A 21,285-nucleotide genomic window follows, 5' to 3' on the forward strand; every position below is an offset into this window, starting at 1 on the left:
TTGACCCCTTTCCATAGATCTATCAGTGAAAGTTGCTCATGCTATATTTCTGTGTCTTTCTGTAGATCTTTTAATAACACATTGTTAATCATTTTGTGTACAACATGTTAAATAATGGTATCTTGTAAAACTATAAAATTATGTTTTACTCCGTAACCAGATGATGGTATCTTTGACGAGCAAAGAGCTCTCCGCTTATGCAAAAGCTGGAGCAGTGGCTGAAGAAGTTCTCTCCTCGATTCGGACAGTGGTGGCATTTGGAGGACAAGCGAAAGAAATAAAAAGGTGTTCTCTTTAATCCTTAGAAAATCACAAAGCTAATTAATATGTCTAACTTCATATGTCATTGTTTTCCTTTTTAGATACACAAATAATTTGGGAGAGGCCAAAAAGCTTGGTATCAAGAAAGCCGTTGCATCCCAACTTGCCCTTGGCTTTGTGTATCTTTTTGTTTATGCCTCGTATGGGCTAGGATTTTGGTATGGTACAGTTCTTATTTTGGGAGATCAAGGATATACAGTTGGAGATGCCCTTGTGGTATGTGTTTTTATGGAAACCTACTAATAGTCCTTTTAAGATATGTATACATGCATTTTACAAACCAGATATCTTCACGTGGAAATTAATGCTGCATGTATCAGCGAGATTTCGATGACCTCTGTTTCTAATGACTTGTGAACATAGCTGTAGAGACTTTTTTAAAGAGTTACTAATTTTGCTTTGTAGTAGTTTTACTATTGCCTTTTTGTGTTAAAGGTTCTAGCTTCTAACATTGAATACAAGATAAAAACAAATTGCTTTTAAGAGAACACTCCAGGAAAACGAATATATTGTGTCATACCTAGTTCAGACCCTGAAGGTGTAGATGCTTGAAGTTTATCTTTGGTGTTTTATAAATCTGAGTCGTGGATTGTCTCCTCGTATCCTGCAATAGGCATAACACAGTGTATGAAAGCCCTTTTAGATGAGTAGATTTGCATCTGAAAAATCGGTCGATGGAGCAAAAGTGCACAATCGGAGCTGGTGTAAACACGGTCAACTATCAAAACCATCATCCGCGATTAAACCATCGTCAATCTTTCGTTAAACGTATCGGTGATCGCATCTTTATTGCTGACAAAAGTATGATATTTCGTGGGCAATAAATTTGTAAGTGTAAAAAGGAATCGCTCGTTTTTCCTCGTCAAATCTGTAGGCGTGTTATTGTCTGTCTTCCCATCACAATTACGAATATTTGGACTATATTATACATGGTAAAATACAGCTCGTTTAACCATGAACAAATCGCAACTCATTCGATCGTAACAATTTTACATTTGGTCTAAAAGGACCTTAAAGAGGCTCTGTCACCAGATTCTCTATCTCCTATCTCCTATAGCATGTGATCGGCGCTGCAATGTAGATAACAGTAAAGTTTTTTTTTATTTTTAAAAACGTTCATTTTTAGCCAAGTTATGAGCTATTTTATATATATGCAAATGAGCTTTGAAATGGACAACTGGGCGTTTTTATTTCGTCATGTCCAACTGGGCGTGTATTGTGTTTTTAACTGGGCGTGTTTACGTGTATGACGCTGACCAATCTGTGACCAGTCTGCATCATACACTCATCTCCATTCATTTACAAGCAGCACAGTGTTCTTACTAGAACGATGTGCAGCCACATACACAAGTGTCCTGATAATGAATACACATGACCTCCAGCCTGGACGTCATATGTACTCAGAATCCTGACACTTCTGAATCTTTTCTCTGAGATTGCAGCAAGCCACGCGTAATCTCTTAAAGCTGATCTCGTAAAGCTCATTTGCATATATATAAAATAGCTCATAACTTGGCCAAAAATGAACGTTTTTAAAAAAAAACAAAACGTTACTGTTATCTACATTGCAGCGCCGATCACATGCAATAGGAGATAGGGATTAGAGAATCTGGTGACAGAGCCTCTTTAAAGGTACAGAAAAAGCATACCAGACTGACAAAGATCTTAATAGGAAATGTAAAAATGTTAAAAACTTAGCAAGTTAAAACGAACTGCTAAGGAAAGCTTAAAAGAAGTCCCAGAACGTTTTAGGAATATATAAAATGCTAAGAAATGAAAATTGGATGCTATTGGCACTCTAAAAGATGACCATGGAAATAATAATTGTAGATGATAAAGAAAAGACTGAGATCTTTACCATGTACTTTTTTTGTGTGTTCACTGCCAGTGCCACATATCACTCAGGAGGACAGTAATCAGAGTTCTCCATTCAATGCTTGCTTCACAGAAGAGGAAGTATAGCTGTCGCTATGTAAATCTAAGCTGATGGCATTGATCCATGTATATTAAGTGAATTCAGCTCCGCAATAGTTATAGACTGTTATATCTCATTTTCTTAGTCTAACAATAAACACACTGTTTGGTGTTTTCTTTCGTTAAAGAACCAATGCAACTGTATGCCAATGAAAAAAACAAACTATACTACGTGGTATAACATTTTTCTTATACAGCTTTATTGAAAAATGTACTAGACTAAGTTTTTCAATACAGTTGGGGATGCTGGATCCTGAAATATCCCAGCCAAACAAACCATATAATGAAAAAATACCCTTTTGGCATACTCCTGCAATGTCTATGGGCATTAAAGTCTATGGGCATGTTGGAGTATACGTCGGGAGATTTAGCCCACTTATAAGAAGGATCAGTACTGCAGTATTGGCAGGCAGTCGATATACCTTTATTTAAAAAAAGTAGAACCAGGTAGCTATACTCTGGTAAGTCTAACTTCTGTCCTCTATAAAAATTTTAGCAATGAAGTGCAAAAATATATAGCATTAATGACATATAATATAATCTAGATTTTTCAAAAGTATTTAATACTGTACCTCACAACAGCTTAGTGCAGAAGCTGCAGATGTGAGGGCTAAGGAAAATGCATGTACTTGGGTAAGAATTTGGTTAAGTGACAGAACGCAGAGTACCGTGTTTCCCCGAAAGTAAGACAGTGTCTTACTTTCTTTTTATCCCCAAAAGCCCGACTATGTCTTACTTTCGGGGTATGTCTTATATTGTAAAAAAATTGTCAAATTTTTTTTTTTTTTTTTTTCACAAACTTTATTTAACTGTTTTACATTTTTTTTTTTTAGTCCCACCAGGGGACTTCACTATGCGATGTGCCGATCGCATATATAATGCTTTGGTATACTTAGTATACCGAAGCATTATTGCCTGTCAGTGTAAAACTGACAGGCAACCTATTAGGTCATGCCTCCGGCATCGCCTAACAGGCAGATGCTGAAGGCAGACCTGGGGGTCTTTGTTAGACCCCCGGCTGTCATGGAAACCCGACGGCGACCCGCGATTTGTTTGCGGGGGCGCCGATCGGGTGACAGAGGGAGCTCCCCCCTCTGTCAAACACATTAAATGCCGCTGTCGCTATTGACAGCGGTATTTAATGGGTTAAACTGCCGGAATCGGCGCGCGCTTCGATTCCGGCAGTTGCAGCAGGAGCAAGTGCAGGGGACGGCGCGGTGACATATGGAGAGGGGGCGGCGCGGAAGTGGGCAGGAGGCGGCAATACCCCCGTGTTTCCCCGAAAGTAAGACATATGTCTTACTTTCGGGGTACGGCTTATATTAGCCGACCCCCCTGAAACCCCCGATACGTCTTACAATCGGGGGTGTCTTACTATCGGGGAAACACGGTAGCTATAAATGCCACACACACAAAATAGGCTTAAGCCCGCAGTGGAGCCTCACAAGGCTCTGTATTGAAGAGGTTGTCTCATGAAGAAAACACCTGTTCATATGCCCTATGAGGGCATATAGAAATTTTAGAGGGGGTCCCCTGCTCAGGAACTCCCTCTATGAGCCAGAACGGAGTGACGCTGTGTAAAAATTGCTCTTGCTTTGCCACATTCGAGCTTCATCTGAATTGCCACCATGTAATACTAGATTTCCTTTCGACTAGTCTACTATGCTATTGTTACTGCTAAAAAAAACCTGAAACCTTGCGGAATGGAAACCAATGGAAACAACTGCAACGGAAGCATTATCATTGAAATTAATGGTAATGCAAACGGAAGCTATGGTTTCCCTTCATAGGTCGAACGGAACCTATGAACGTAAGCCGACGCTGATGTGAACAGGCCTAGAGAGGATCTTATTAACTTATAAATATATACAAGATCAATACAAATAACTGGAACATTATTTATTCATTCAGAGAACTGTAAAAAGGTCTTGACCACAAAACGGGTATTAATGTAGGTGGTCGGTGGAGTAGGCAGCTGCCTAGGGAACCATTTAGGGAGGAGCACGATTTATGGATTAAAAACAATGCTTTGCCTTTAAATCTGACACCCTGCCAACTGGACAAAATGTTTAAGTTGCTTATAATGCTGTATGACACAACTGAACAAACATATGTGGGCGTTAAATGTATATACATAACGTTCATGCTCAGCAGCGTGAAACGTGAATGGTACTGGATATATCCGAGCTTATTGTCCATCCGACTGCTATCGTGTTGAACTTCAGAGATTTTGGTGGTGGGAAACATTCTTAAAGAGAGCGTTTTTTGCCCCTGGATGCAAAGGTGAATCAAACAGGAAAGGGTTCTTTATAGTCTAATCTTTGGACTTCCTTACCCCAAATAGTGGTAATGACAGATACTATGACCGCTTTTAAAAAAGGGCTAGTGGCTTTAGCATTGAGATTCATAATTAATAAAGGGATGATGAATAATTTTTAATTGATCCAGGGAAATTACCACTGTCATATGGGGTCATGAAGGAGGTTTTTCATCCTGAGGCAAAATCGACTACAGTTGTCTAGCTGTTTTTGTTTATATATTAGAAGGCGGTATCGAACGTCCAGTTGCTGAAGTAAGATTAAATATTACGTAAAAAGTCTCCTACTGCTGATTACATACACCAGTGTTTTCTAACAGGGGTACCGAGAAACCGCTGGGGGTCCTAGGAAGACTATAGTGACAAAGCTCATGTATTGTAAAGACAGAACACTGACCATACACTGCGGCAGATGTCTGGCTTATGGGCAACCAAAGCAATTGACTGCTCATTGCCAGAACATATTGCTTTTCGACAAAAGGAAACATTTTCTTATTCTAGATAGATCTTCTCTGAGGGAGGAGAAGAGATTTCTTGTTATGGGAAAAACTATATCCTAGGTTTTATCAGTGGTAAAAAAAAATCAGTAACCACTGATCTACATTATATTATGTGCATACGTTTATATGTTCTCTACAGCCAATGCAAATATCCATGTTCTAAATTGCCTTCTGCATTTTTTATTTTCATACTAAATTACTTTTTGTAGTTGTATCTTCTGTTTTTACATCTACGCACACCTTGACATAACTGTAGATCAAGGGCCTGAGATAGATCAGGCATCCTGACATACTATTACATCAAGGTGATTAGACCGGCACTACCACTATGCCCACACGTTCACTGACAGTATCCTGACCATTTTTCATCTGCTGTAGTTGACCCTTTTATTTAACCGATTCAGTCCCAGTAATTGACGCCCCTGGCATTACTCTAGAGAACAAGGTCCTGTTATGGAATATCACGATTTCTATGTGCGGGCACAATAAACGGTTGTACATAATGCAAGTGTAATGTAAGTGCAATACAGCTAAATGCAAAAATTTTAATTAAAAGTTACACGTTCTGGATTGCTGAGATGAAAAAAAAATGTGTTTTGATAATGAAGGCCAAATTTATTTTTGTCCTAGAGGGATTTATTTCTATTTTGTAAACCTTGAAACGTTTGTAATCAGACTATCCATTTCAAATTAAGATCAAGTAAACCATGGATTGCATTGAGCATCCTAACTCAGAGATGTACATACTTGTGTGAAGATTAACAGAATAACATTCACCAATGGCAGAGATGTATTTGCTATTATTGTTGAAACTTCTTTTCTCTGACAGATCTTCTTCAGTGTGGTGATCAGCAGCTATTGTCTTGGTCAGGCATTTTCTCATCTTGAAGCATTTTCTATTGCAAGAGGGGCAGCCTATGGTATATTTCATGTAATTGACCAGGTATTTCACGAGAGTACATAAAATTACAATTGAAGTATAAACAATGATTGCCATAGAATTTATCAAAGTATAGTAATTTTCATAGTCATATGGGTAATAGTCTAATAAATCAAATGCTTGAAGAAAATCGATTTGATAGACTGCATGGCCAAAAGTATGTGGATACACTTTTTAACCAATGAACAAAGTCCACCTTGAAGCCATCTAAATAATCTCCATAGAAAAGTATTGTTAATCATATGGATTGTACAAAAAAGTAGACATGAGTGAATCTTTAAAATTCTCTTCTCCACTGATTCTCTAAAAGCAAATCTCAAATTTGGCAAAATGATTCTACCATCTCTATAGAGTAGACCTTTAAAAATTCTTTACTTTACATTGAATAACTGATGTAGGGCCTTCCTTGTCCAAATCCAGATTCATTATATTACAGCTTCCATTTTGCAAGTGATGCCCTTGGCTATAACTCTCTGCTTCACGACCACTACAATCATTACCCTGCTCTCCCCTGCCACCTTTGCAGCCAACACCATGGTCATTCTAATAGCCACCATCTGCGTATCTGTTGGGTAACTACCAGCACTAATTCCTTGATACCCACCACCTTTCCATTCATTGCCACCTTGGTAGGCCCCATTTGTAATCTACAATTTCTATAGCTACTATATTGATATAGTTCACCACTAGTTTTGCTACTACCATTTGTTCATCAGCTTTGAACTTTGCTTCTTGTTATCACTTTATACCACGTCCATAAAAAAAAAAAATCTTTTATATATTGTTATTAGACATCTGCTATTGACAGCTTTTCCATAGAAGGATACAGACCAGATATTATAAAGGGAGATGTGGAATTTAAAAATGTTAATTTTTGCTATCCATCTCGGCCAAATGTCCAGGTAAGAGCAATTACAAATATTTGTTTTGCTTTAAGTGAATTTTTATATTTTGTTCTTATTGAGAAACCTAGACAATCACCGAGATCAAACGCCACCTCATATGTATTATTACTATCTGTGATATTTGCCGGCAGTCAGGTAAAGCTGTGTCGGTTACCAGCGGTTCATATCTCTAGTTTATATTGTTCTGCCTAATGGAGGACTACTGTCATGTAGTGTCACAATTATTAATTAATTAGAACAGCTATCAATATGGAAACAAAACATAATAACAATTTATTTTTAAGGTTTTAAATGGACTAAATTTAAAAGTTAAATCTGGACAAACTGTGGCACTGGTTGGGCAGAGTGGATGTGGCAAAAGCACCACCGTGCAGCTCCTACAGAGACTCTATGATCCACAAGAAGGAGCGGTAATTATTTTTCTGTCACTTCCAAAGAAATCTCTATTATAATCTGCAATTTTCAGAAAATAACCTGATAACTAATTTCGCTATGTAGCGCCACTGATTCAAACATTGCCTGATGTGTTGTTGTAGATAATGGTTGATGGTCATGATATAAGATCTCTGAATGTCAGATATTACAGAGAATTAATCGGCGTGGTCAGCCAAGAGCCTGTTCTGTTTGGAACATCTATTAAGGAGAACATCAAATATGGAAGAGAAAATGTGACCGAGGAAGAAATTGAAGCAGCAGCTAAAGAAGCCAATGCATTTGACTTCATTATGGCCCTACCCAAGGTGAGCAAACTGTGACTGCTTTAAGGAAAATAAAATGGGGTCTGAGATATGCCAATGCCTGATAATATTGTATGTATTTTATAGTAAATCTATTTTTAGAAAAGCAGTATTGGAGAAATGTACACCATCCATATAACAACAAGAGCAATCCATATCATTGTATATAATATTTATTTCCTGTACTGGAAAGCAGAACTGGCTTAAACCCCTTAAGAACAAGACCAGTTTTTTCTTTTCATTTTTTTTCTCCCCGCCTTTATAAGGGCCATAACTTTTTTTCGTTTTCGTTCGACATAGCCATACGAGGGATTGGTTTTTAACGGCACCATTTTTTGTACCACATAATGTACTGAAAACAGGAGAAAAAAATTATATGTGGGGTTGAATAGAAAAAAAACTGATTCCTCAATTGTTTTTTGGGATTTGTTCTTTTGATTCTTTTGGTTTTCAACATGCTGTAAAAACGACATGTTAACTTTATTCTGCGGCTCAATAAGATTACCGTGATAACAAATTAATATAGTTTTTAATGATGTACTACTTTTACAACAAAAAACTATTTGTTAAAAAAAATGTGTTTTGTCTTGCCAAAACAAATTGAGGGCTTGTTTTTTTTTTTAGGGACAAGACTGCAGGATAATAAAATGAACAAGATTGCCTTTTTTTTCTGCTGTGTTTTTTGTTTTTTTACTTAAAAAACCCCCATATTAAACATAGTAAAAATAGTCATACGTCATTTGTAGAGTTACAGAAAAGGGAAAGGGTAACAAAGGGTGGGCAGCAAAATACCCAAAGAGGAAGGGAAATAACATGGGAAAAAAGTACAATGTTGCAGTTTATACTTGAACAATTGGTGAACATACCAAAAATGGCAACAATTTCATCTGTTTTGGCATCTACTGAAGGAAGAGAGGTATAATACAAAAAATGTAAGTCTCATTGCCAGGTTACTTTGTGGAGGGGGAGGGGGACCATTGTGGAAGCAAATAGTCTATGCAGTATGATGTGCTCCATTACATCTGTAACCTGACAGTGTAACGATACAATCAAGCTTTCATCAAACCTCTTATACTATATCCGAAAAATATATATGTACAAGAATACATTTAACTGGAACACAGATTGGAGCTATTTTAACAAATCCGTTCATGATCTGAGGTACCGGAAGGATGGGTGCAATCTGTTACCTATAGATATTCATTTCACGCAATTTTTATAATCTTCCTATGGTTTAAAAGTTTTGTAGAATTTGTGTGTGACTGGAATTCCCTCCTAATTTGATCAAATGTTTTTGAACCAAGTTAATACAATTATTTTTTTTAATGTACAATTGTATTTCGTTGTAAATTGTAACTGGGAGCAACAAGAACAGACAACCACGCGTTTCTTGCATTGCAGATTTACACACTTTACTGAACATTGTCTTAAACTATTTACAGAGCACAGGTTAACTCTTTCTTGCAGTACAGAATAAACTCAGAACTGTTCTTCCACAGTGTTATGCAGAATGAGGTTCACTATGCTTGAACTTGTTTCACCAAATACACACGCTGTATGGTCTATCTCTCTTAGCAAACCCAATCCACTTACTCTGCCTGACATGGCTGAATAGGCCACTCAACAGGGCTCAGGGCAGAAAGCCCCTCAGTATCCGCTGGATGCTGTAAGGCCTAATGCCCACTTTAGTTATTTTCGTCAGTGTGCTATTCATTTTTTTTAACTGATAGCACCCTGACACATTAATTTCAATGGGGCCATGCACACTTCAGATGTTTTAACGGAACCGTGCGGCCGTTCCTTCACAAATAGGTCAGGTCCTACTCCTGTCCGTTCTTGACGGAACAGTCTCGGCCATTGATTTGGTTAGTGTAACAACGGACTGCACACAGAAGCCACCCGTGTGCGGTCCGTGTTTCACGGATCCGTCATTAACGGCCGTACGACGGCCAACGGAAGTGTGCACGAGGCCTAATACAGGCTGGCATGTCCACAGCCTACACCAGTAATGGTTTCCTTTACTCAGGCTAGGGGCAGGCTGCCATGGCAACACATGTGGTCTGCACATCACACCAACTTATTCTTCTTCATTCTTCCTAATCAAACTTCTCACTGGTCTATTCTCTACTGCCCCCTGCTGCTAGGTCACAGACACAGCACACACAGGAGAGACAAACAACAAAACACTAAAGAGTACAAACTTAACTTATGACACACACAAGGGTGAGTAACATAGAGCAATGGTCTGTGTCAATCTACAATTTGTAAGGGGCAGTGTCAACCCTCCTTACAGTAACAGTCACATTAGTAAGGATTTGTAAGGCTTACAACACTTACAAATGTTCATATGGTCCTTTTTTTTTTCATTTGTTTTGTTGCATGTATTTTTATACATTTTTAGAAATTTGAAACTCTTGTTGGGGAAAGAGGAGCACAGCTAAGCGGAGGCCAAAAGCAAAGAATAGCAATAGCCAGAGCCTTAGTGAGAAATCCTAAGATACTACTACTGGACGAGGCCACCTCTGCTCTGGATACGGAAAGTGAATCCATCGTCCAAGCTGCTCTAGACAAGGTTTGTATGATGTATATTTTATAAACAAAAATAATGGCATTTTAAGAGATTTTTCATATAAAAAATAAAACCTAAAGCTCCATCTTTGATTAAGATTTACTAAATAGCCATTAAAAGTATCATACGCATCTCTGTAAGATATTTGCATTGACTTTTTTACTGTTTTTTTTTGTTAATCTTTACTGCTTGGAAGCTAGCGAAGTAGCTACCACTGACCATGAATGATGTCTTCTAAGAATTATTGTTATTGCTCTTTATTTTTATAGCACCGACTAGAGATGAGCAAAATTTGAAAACTTTTGGGGTTCGCGGCACACAAATCAGCAAAATGGCGGCCGTCGGCGGGCATCGCCCGCATTTTACGACAGATTATAGAAAAATAAAGTTGGGAGAAGAGGCGATTAATAAAAAAAATTACCATAATCGCCACCTCCCCTGGTCTCTTGTAGCGACGCGTCCCTGCCGGCCTTCTGAGATGACATTGTTTTGTCCCATGTGATCACTGCAGCCAATCACAGACATTGGTACGGAAGACCAGGGGTGATGAGTATAGTGTTTTTTTTATTTTAGGGGTGGAATTGCAAGTGCCCCAAATGCCCTATTTGACTCTCTGATGTCTTCTAGGATTGTATCCAACTTAGATACAGTCCTAGAAGACATCAGAGTGTCAGACAGGGCAATTCGGGGCACCTGTGATTTGCGGAAAATTTATTCTAAATCACATTTCGGGGCCGATTCTATATGAATTTCAGGAAATTCGCTCATCTTTAGCACCAACTGTTCTGCTGTTTTCAGTATTTCCTGCATACCTGATGTTCATAAAAACATCCAAATAGTGTGAATGAAATCTAAAATATATAATACTTTCAGAGTTGCTTATTCACGCATCGATATACAATGAAAGTGTTCTTAAGGTATTACTGAGCCAATAGCACCTACAGAACAGTACATGCTTGTGCGTTAAAACATGTTTCAGTGAGTAATTCTATAGAATAACTGCAGAATAAATAGAATTAATGATGTATTCACATAAAAAACATATCTAGGGTATATTTATAAAGATTGCGTTATTTTCAGGTCAGTGAAGGACGTACAACAATTGTCGTCGCCCATCGTCTCAGCACAGTTTGGACAGCGGATCTAATTGTTGTGTTTCAAAATGGCACTGTGGCAGAGCAAGGCTCACATTCTGCATTAATGGAGATCAAAGGAATATACCATTCACTTGCAACAGCACAGGTACAGTGGCCTTAAGGTCCTATAACACGGCCCGATATGGGCTGTAAAAATGAGCGCCGATCAAGGAGGCAGCTCGTTGATCGCACTCATGTACTACTATCACAAGGAGCAATGCCTGGTTATGTATGGGAACAAGCGCTCGTTACTATACATACGATTCCATTATGTCGTCAGCACATCACCCTGTTTATACAGAGAGACGTGCTGCTGACAACGATAATATTTTTTGGTGCATAAACCTGCCGATCAACGAGCTCGTTCATTGGCTGATCATTGTCCTGTTTACACAGGGCAATGATAGGGAATGAGCGTTCATTTGAACGCTTGTTTTCCCGATCATTGGCCCGTGTAAAAGGGCCTTTAGCCAATTGACTAGTCCCCCTGGATCTACACATACAAAACCTAAAAAAAGTGGTGTAGGCCTTCCTACCACTACAGTAATGTTGGTGTCTGGCAGCTCAATGAAACAATAGTACTTACAGAGTATGGACATTGTTCCCATAAATAATAGCAGCCTGGCATCAAAAATTTACAGGCAATCTTTTCAATGAGAGGGCAGTTGTGGTGCCAGAAGCATTCCTTGTTTCAACCTTTAGGGGCACAACAGGAAGCTTTCCCTTTGATAATGTAAAGTAGTAAAAAGCTGCAGGAGACACAGACATGATGGCCATAGTGGTACTGTCTATATCTGCGGTCAGGTATATCTGTCTCAGTTCATGAGTGCTGCAGAATGCCCAGCAATCTAGCTTCACTTTGAGTAAGTAAAGTAGATGTACACTGTTCAGTTTTGTTGGAAGGTTTTTGCTACCCTAGGCTACTATGAGGTTATACAAATTGTCAACCTCTTTGGTAGGGAAACTTTCAGAGGTTAATAATTTCTGGGGGTTCAAAAATTTTACAAAAGAAAAAACCCTGTAGATTACCTCCAGTAAGTGGGTAATTTGTTTAACTTTGTAAAGACACCGAAATCTCATTAAATACTTATTTGGACATGCAGTGTGCTCTGCTTGTGTCCCAGAGGAAAAATATAACGTGTGTGCAGAACAACAAAATTGTTGGAATTGTATATTTAGTGGTACAATGCACTCTCTACCCATCTCATTGGCGTGTTCCTATGTGCTATTATTTCACAGTTTATACAAGGAACAGAGGACAATAATGAGAAAGAAGAGTCAGTAAGTGGAATACCCAATAGCCCATCCTCAATAAAGTGTCCTAACTCCCCTCTGAAGCACAACATAGAAGAGGGCAAAGAAGATGAAGAAAATGAAGCCGTGAGTGAGGAAGAGGTAAAGCTTTAAATATCTAGTTTTAGGTCTATAATATGTCCAAAATAAGGTAGTTTTAGTTTGGTCTTTTGTGCTTCATGTGAAAGGTTGCCGAACTTAAGCTCAGGATTCAGTGTGAACCTACCCAAAATTCAGAATTATTTTGTAATTTTTAAAAGTTAGGTGAACACTGACTGCAGTAGCGTTGCTACTTTTTCAGTGTATGATGTAGATGAAGATAAAACAAAAAACAGAAAAAACCCGTTAAATACCTATCTAAGGGTGCCTTCACATGCTGCGGCCAGATGATATCTTAAAGTCAATAGGGAAATATAAAACGCGCTACCAACAAAGTGTTTTTTTAGGTGGCTCTTTTGTTTATTTTGTCTTGCGTTTTTTTCGAACAATGACACTTTTTTCAAAATTGCAGCAGCCTGGCTTTGCCGTTTTTTCAATAATTTAGTGACATCACCTCCAATGGTTTTTGCCTCTTCTAAAAAAACGAAAACAAAGTCTTTGTGCCTTCTGCCAGCACAAATATTTGAACGACGTTGACAGTGTTTATAATGATAAAAGTCTTAGTCTGTCTTATATAAATTGTTGCCTTTTAATGTCCTCCTTATGACCACAACACTCGGACATCTTGTGGTTCCAATGAGCAGGACTTTGATCCATGTGGAGATCTAGTATTGGTTTAGAAGAACGTTTGGGGTCCGGGTGTTGCTTGCATCCACAATACCGACGTTAAAATGCTTCTGTATCACAGTCGTATGAAATGGGCCTATATTAAATTCTATTAAAACCCAATGTCATAGAGCATCAGCCTTCATCAGATAATTATTTTTAATTTATTTTTTATAATGGGACATAATGAGAAAGCTAGTGCACAAATTTTTTTTTCTAGCTGTTGTCATTGCATTAATACCATAAGCTAGTTACCCATATAAATAAAATACAAATGTAACATTATTAAGTATTTTAATATCTCCACTTTACTTCCTTTTTTCCAGGACACTCCTCCCAATGTTTCCTTCATAAAACTTTTGCAACTTAACCAGTCTGAATGGCCTTATATTATGGTTGGGACTCTTGCATCATTAATCAATGGGGGAAGTCACCCAATGTTTTGCGTCTTTTTTGCCAAAATTATAGCTGTAAGTAAATTAGGAGTACCAAAACAGAAAAATGTCTCACTTACCTAAGTAACAGTGTATAGAATGATATCACTTCTAATACTATATTCTGATAAACCCATCCATATAATTAATAACCTTAAAGGGAATGTGTGACCATGACAAATTTCCTTTCAACTAAGGCATCTGTATAATATCCTATGAAAGCTGAACTAATGGCAATAATAGCAATACGTAAATGCCAATTAGTGGGCCCATGGGCGTAACTAGGAAAGACTGGGCCCCCTCTCTCCCCCAGAACCAATGCCCCCCGCACCCTCACAACAGCCACCCTCTCAACAATGAACATTTATCAGTTATGTGTGCAATGGAAAAATACAGCTAGGCCGCCAAGTGCACTCTTATTAACCTTTAGTTACAGGGTTATGAAAATTGTAACAAACGGTTGGTTAAGCAGTGATATTTAGACTTTTTTTATCACTTAATTATGCTGTTTCATAGTCCTAATAGGTAATTTAAAAAACTGACCTGAAACTCAAACCCCTGGGACAGGAAGGACTTGTTTCTATCTGTTCTTGCTAACATTTGAAGTGTAAAGGGTAGGAGTGAGCATAGATTTTTTTTATTATTATGTTACAGCTATCCCTACATGCATTCCTCCTCTCTATTTTATGAGATCCCAATAATATAGATATATGGTGAATCTATATTAATGGGATCTCATAAAATAAGGGGGGGGGGCTGTGTGGTAGATCATCTTCCTCCCTATTTTATGAGATCTCAATAATAATCCCACAGTCCTATTGTAAATAGTGGCACACACACACACACACACACACACACACACACACACACACACACACACACACACACACACACACACACACAGTACCCCTGTAAATAGTGGCACATACATAGTCCTCCTGTAGATAGTGGCACACACACAGTCCTCCTGTAGATAGTGGCACACACACACTGTCCTCCTGTAGATAGTGGCACACACAACCCACCTTGTAGATAGTGCCACACAGCCCCCCCCAACAAATAAATACTCACATAGCCCCATTCCCATGACCAACGGAGCTGCTCCACAGCCTCCTTTGGCATGTTAGGCTTGCAGCCTATGAGACGCCGAGACGGTACCCTTGCGTAGGCCGGCGTGATCCACTGACATCATTGTGCCGGCCTGCACAGGGATCCTGTCCCAGGGTCTTATAGTCTGCAGGCCTAATGTGGCCTGTAGCCTAGTGACTGGTGGAGTAGGAAACTACTTCCCTGCTCCGCCATATAATTCAATTGCATCTGCGTCCTGAGGACGCAGATATAGTTGAATCTGGCAGTCGCTGGCACGGGCATAGCGATCCCACCGGGCATGAGGCCCAGGCCCCCTCATGCTGCGGGCCCTGTTGCAGCCGCTATAGCTGCTATAAACTAGTTCTGCCACCGAGTGGGCCAGAAGAAGCATGTCTCACCTCTTGACAAAGAAGTTTGGCTGTGTTTGTGAAAGAACTGTACTCCTTTTTATACTAAATATCTAATGGGCTTATGTACCATCACAGCGTTGTGATGTATGTGATAGAGTATCTTGCTATACTGATGACTGCGTGAGACAAATGACTCCCAGATAACTACAAATGGCAATACTTAAAATGTAATATAAACTCTTAAAATATGCCAAAAAGTATAATAGCTCTTGCATCAGGGATGCAGAGAATAAAAAAAATGGAGGGAATATTCCAAGATCATTGAGTATAGAAAGTTCCCCTTTACCTGTTAAGCCTCAATCACATGATCTATGGGAGATCCATTCTCCCTTCTTTCTTTTAGGATCATCAGCTCATGGCACAAGGGGGAGAAAAAAAACATCCCCTTCTCCAGGGGCGCAACTAGGAAAGACTGGGCCCCATAGCAAACTTTTTACTGGGACCACCCCTCCCCTGGGTATCACACAACCCCCCCTTGTAGATAGTGCCTCCCTACAGATTCCGCCACACAGCACCCCCTATAGATAGCACCATACAGCTATCCACCATACAGTATAGGGGATACATGTGTGATTGCTGGCAGCGATAAGGAAAACGGGGGACCGAAAGTCCCCCGAAGTTCTTCCATGACAAACCTTCCGGGGTCTGCTCAGTTCAATAAAAATGAAAGGAGCGCTGGTCACGCATGCGCACAAGCGCGACCGGTGCACAATTTATTTCTATGGAGCTGCCGACAGACTCCGGAAGTCCGAGGTCTGTCATGGAGAACTTCGAGGGACTTTCGGTCCCCTGTTCTCCTTATCGCTGGGCGTCCCAGCGATCCCACATGTATCCCCTATCCTGTGGATAGGGGATGCATGTCTTTTTTAGGAACAACCCCTTCAGTGGCGTCGCACTGTAGCAGCCATAGCTGCTGCTAGCGGACCCTCCGGCCATGTCAATATATCAAGTTTACTACAAGACAACCTATAGAATCGTAAATGGATTTTAATGCAGCTATGGTACATATACAGCAAGGAAAGACCTATCAACAATATTATCCGAGAGCAGGGTGTAAGCTTAACAGGTTATATGATCACTTAGTCTTTAGACAGCGTCTTTTTCCTCTGCTTTCTACTTCCCCAAAAATATTATTTTTTTCTTGTTTTAACAGCTCTTTGGATATGATGATCCGGATAAAATAAAAAGTGAATCTGATTTATATTGCATTTTGTTTGCAATAGTTGGGGTTGTGTCTTTTTTTACTTACTTCTTACAGGTAAGATCCTTTTACTCATACACATATTTTTTTTTCATAAGTAAATTCTTGTCTACGAACCCAGTTTTATTGCCATTACTTTGAATGTATTAGTACTCTGCTACTGAGTCAATGCTTTGCAAGACAGACTGTCTGTCTCCCATCAATGTGGGATACTTGTCCCTGCTCATAATGTGGAAAGCCGTGAAAGTGGCTTAATAAAATAAATATTGTAGGTTTTGTATGACCATTTCGAAAACATTTATGTAATTTCTGAAGTAGTCAATGGAAACTGCTTTTTCCAGTTCACATCTTTATCCATCTCCATCACCTTTAGGCCTCATTCACACGGCAGGGTTTCCCGGCCGGGTGCCGGCCGTTCATAAATCGGCCGGCACCCGGCTGCATTAGGAATAATAGACCCCTAATGGGGCTATTCACACGACCGATTTTTTGACGGCCGGGAAATCCGGCCGTCAAAAAATAGGACATGCTCTATCTTCGCCCGGGTACCCGGCCGCCCGGCTCCCATAGAAGTCTACGGGGCCGGGTATTACACGACCATCACCGGAATGTGTTCCGAGTGATGGCCGGGTTTCCCGGCGCTTGCACTCTATCTCCTCCTCCTCACAGCGCAGAGTGCATGTGAGGAGGAGGAGTTGATGCCATTCGGACGAATGGCATCGCTGTACACTGTGTGGCAGGGCCGGGGTGTACAGCAGGTGGAAGGGAGCGCTGCGCTGGCTCCCGTCCCCTGCTTGTTTTCCTGGCCCGGCGACACCTTCGATGGCGTCGCTAGTAGCAGCAGCTGCTGCTGCTGCGGCTGCTACTACTGTAGCGACGCCACTATAGCAGAGCAGAATGTCCGATTTTACCGGCCGGCACTCGGGCTCGGGAACGACCCGTTCGTGTGAATCCCGCCTTATTCAACCTCCCTTTATTGGTTTGTAAAGTGCATTTTTATACTTTTTATTGGATGGCTGTGGCCTACTGATGTTCCAAGCCGAGGTTATGGCTGAATCAACTCTAAATTTAAATAGTTTGCCTGCTGATCAATGAATTTGTGTTACTTATCAGGGTTACATGTTTGGAAGATCAGGAGAAGTTCTCACTATGCGTTTAAGGCATTTGGCGTTCAAAGCAATGTTGCGTCAGGTTAGTGTCAACACAAATATTCAATCTATCTGTCTGTATGAAAGAATTAATATCAGTGAAATGTATTTATTTTTTTGTATTCACAAGGAAATATCCTGGTTTGATGACAAAAAAAATAACACAGGAGCTTTAACAACAAGACTCTCTACTGAAGCTTCTCAGATCCAAACAGTAAGGACAGTTCACTCAACTTTTGATTTGTCTTGCCTTTGTAATGCAGTAAATACATTTGACACTAGACCTAATATCTTGAATAAACATGTCAAAGTTCTTATGTCTCAGTCAAGGCAAAAACTGAAAATTCAGTATTTGTCCAGATTTATGGCGTTCTACTTGCTTAATTTACCCTGAATGGGGATTCTGCAGATCACAGATGTTTTGTAGTGCCCTGTATATTAGATCCTGCAGTTCATTCTATGCCGATTTTGAGGATTAAGAGAAAATGGGACAATCTCTTTATAGTAGTGATTGGCAACTGGAAGACATAGGCCGCATGCAGCTCGCAGGTCTTCACCCTGTACGGCCGCAATTCCCTGCACCATAACGCAGTCGACTGCGCTATTATTTCTGCCAAAAAACGAAAACCTTACGGAACGGAGACAAACAGAAACCATTTGCAATGGAAGCATTACCATTGAAATCAATGGTAATGCAAACGGAAGCTATGGTTTCTGTAATGGGTTACTCCGATGGAAATGTCTGACCGAACCCATCAACGGAACCCTAACACTGATGTGAACACACCCTTTTAATGGTTATTTACTTTCATGAAGATTTTATTAGTAACAATCTTTTGATTTGTCCATTTAGGCAACAGGCTCCAGGCTTGGTTTACTTGCACAGAACTTTTCCAGCATGGGACTATCCATTATAATTGCTTTATTTTTTGGCTGGGAGTTATCTTTGTTGGTTCTCGCAATGACTCCAGTCCTTGTGGTTACTGGTCTACTGGAAACCAGGGCCCTTACTGGCTTTGCTAATCGTGATAAAAAGGATCTTCAAGAAGCAGGAAAGGTATACATGACTAAAACATTGCTACTAGTGCCAAGCACTTCTCTACTCTACTAACTTCATTGCTCAATCCTGTACATTTCTGTTCTTATACAAGTCCCAATCGTTTCATTATTACAATAATCTTTTATACAGCTCTTTCATAAAGAACTACCATTGAACAACCCAAACATACTCTGCTCCAGTCAGTTACGTCACACAATTCTGCTGGACCACACTACTTTAGCCAACTTTGGCTGACAGATATTCTTCCGAAAGCTTCGATTATAGCTTGCATTTGTATGGTAAACATATAAAATTACGACTAGTTCTATATGCTATTATAATACACTGCAGTGAGCACAATGTACTTTGACATATAGAAGTAAGGGATCTACTAAAGTCTTCTGAGGGCTTCAGTGGCCAACTGATCTATCAGTAATTCCATGTACAGTAGTTATCTATTTTCACCTGCTGTATCCAGAAAGAAATATGAACATTGTATTGCGTGCTCCTTTATCTTAAATGTAAATCCAATATAAAGCATTGCATTTTTTTTTAATATATAAAATGTATTCCTTCATGTTTTCAATTAATAGATTGCAACTGAAGTTGTAGACAATATTCGAACAGTTGTGTCCTTAACAAGAGAGAAAACTTTTGAGAACACTTATACGGAAAGTCTGCAGAAACCATACAGGTCAGAAGTCTCAATCCATTACAAAGTAATATTCATTCCATCTACAATATTCAACAGTATAACTCATTTTCACATTGTTATTCAGAAAAAAAAAAGCTTGGTTACTATCATTACCTGTAGATATTATTTTATTTGGTATGCAAAAAGTAAATCAAACAATAATAAAAAATAGTGACTAAAATTAGCATTAACTTAGTTATCTCTCGGATTAAACAAATGCATCTTGCCTATCGAAATAATATATGGGCATGAACTATTTATATCCTATTTAAAACATACTATTTTGGCTGTGGAGAAGACTGACCGTGCAGAAAATTTGGTACCACTCGAGGGCCAGAGTATAAAGCTTTACAAGGGTAGGTGCACATAGGGCGGATTACCCGTGGATTTTCTGCAATGGATTATAGTAGCAGAAAAGTGGCTGAGATTTGAACATATCTCATCCACACAATGCAGCAAATAACCTGCAGTAAACACGAGAGGATATTAACCTGAAGTGAGGTTCTCAATCTGCAGCAAGTCAATTTCTCTTGCGAAAATTCTGATGGAATTTCAGACGGAAATTTCCAGTGTTTATGCCATGCATAGATGTACCCTAAGGGTTAGAGCTCCATTTTTCTAGTATGCAGCTTTGAGTCCCCCACTTCCCATCATAAACTTAAACTATAACATTTTGTCTGTTTTGCAACGGCCGCTAATAAAGAATTATACAGCTAGTATTGCGTTCATTTGTTGTTGTCTAAATTTGTGTAGTGATCCTCTCCTAGAGGGGCAGCTAACATGTTATCATTTTACCATATACCTGTAAGAAGAAAATGTAGATCTATGCACTTGGGGTAACTTCTTGAATTGCAAAAACCCAGTCAACTTGCAGAAATTATTTAAAAAATTAGTCTGTAAAATACTTGTATCGCCATTCCGGCCCCCCAGGTAATAATGGCCATGGGTCACTTATCACCTAAAATACAGGTTTTTTTTTTTTATTAAATATAGGTAGATCTTAATTTTTTGTTTATACCCCTCTGCCAGTATTCTGCACTCCAATGTGACATTAAATTACAAAAAACCCTGTAACCTGGTGGCAATGCTTAGTCTGCCCCTGGTTAAAATGTTATCAAAGGCATAACTAAGTTCCTAACCTCCATTGCAACAGTAGGGGATGGATAACCTCTCATTTCTTTCATCCCACCATGTAGGAATTCACAAAAAAAGGCCCAGATATACGGTATTTGCTTTGCGTTCAGTCAGTCTTTCATATTTTTTGCCTATGCAGCAAGTTTTCGTTTTGGAGCTTATTTAATAAAAGTGGGAAGGATGAATGTAGAAGAAGTGATTCTGTAAGTATTAACATGTATAATAATGTGTATGTTCATTGGTTCAGTGCTTCATTCCATGACTTCACATGGTTTAGTTGGGAGGATAGTTAGGAGGGGCTTGGGCCCTAGCTTCTGGGTGCCAGCGGGTTTCTGACAAGCCACTCTGCCATGGCTAATATATTTAGATACAGCGCTATGGCAGCAAACTGAATCATGTCTGCCTATCTATGGCTGGCACTGTGACTTTAGTTCTCAAGTGCCTGTTGCCAAGTTAAATTTGTGTCCTGACTTCTGATTTTCCTCTGATGTATTGCCTAAGTACCTTGTGTCCATAGTATTAGTGATCCAGTGCTTGTCATGCAGCGACCCTTTAACAGGCACAATGGACTCATGTGATATGAAATATAAAAAAAAACATAACTACTTGTACTAAAAGAAAGAATAAAATATCTTTCATCTCAGCTCGTTAAATAGTTTTGAGAATGTTTTTAGGTTCA

At 39.3% G+C, this 21,285-nt stretch overlaps 1 protein-coding gene across 4 annotated transcripts in view; it reads left to right on the forward strand.

The window, feature by feature from the left end:
* The window catches only part of LOC142651984 (ATP-binding cassette sub-family B member 5-like), a 73,614-nt gene that overhangs the window by 46,962 nt on the left and 5,367 nt on the right, over positions 1–21,285 (forward strand). For 2 of the 4 annotated variants that reach the window (XM_075827308.1, XM_075827309.1), the window contains 16 exons: positions 161–285; positions 363–537; positions 5,942–6,055; positions 6,844–6,954; positions 7,242–7,367; positions 7,494–7,697; positions 10,096–10,266; positions 11,344–11,505; positions 12,639–12,794; positions 13,784–13,927; positions 16,544–16,648; positions 17,705–17,782; positions 17,870–17,953; positions 18,593–18,796; positions 19,372–19,472; positions 20,669–20,809. In XM_075827308.1, coding sequence (XP_075683423.1) covers positions 161–285; positions 363–537; positions 5,942–6,055; positions 6,844–6,954; positions 7,242–7,367; positions 7,494–7,697; positions 10,096–10,266; positions 11,344–11,505; positions 12,639–12,794; positions 13,784–13,927; positions 16,544–16,648; positions 17,705–17,782; positions 17,870–17,953; positions 18,593–18,796; positions 19,372–19,472; positions 20,669–20,809 — 2,201 coding nt within the window. Of the gene's footprint in view, positions 1–160; positions 286–362; positions 538–3,207; positions 4,051–5,941; positions 6,056–6,843; positions 6,955–7,241; positions 7,368–7,493; positions 7,698–10,095; positions 10,267–11,343; positions 11,506–12,638; positions 12,795–13,783; positions 13,928–16,543; positions 16,649–17,704; positions 17,783–17,869; positions 17,954–18,592; positions 18,797–19,371; positions 19,473–20,668; positions 20,810–21,285 lie in introns of those variants that run through there. The other 2 variants (XM_075827310.1, XM_075827311.1) reach the window with 2 other exon arrangements.

The sequence above is a fragment of the Rhinoderma darwinii genome, chromosome 5 (assembly GCF_050947455.1).
Source record: "Rhinoderma darwinii isolate aRhiDar2 chromosome 5, aRhiDar2.hap1, whole genome shotgun sequence".
Taxonomy (NCBI): domain Eukaryota; kingdom Metazoa; phylum Chordata; class Amphibia; order Anura; family Rhinodermatidae; genus Rhinoderma; species Rhinoderma darwinii.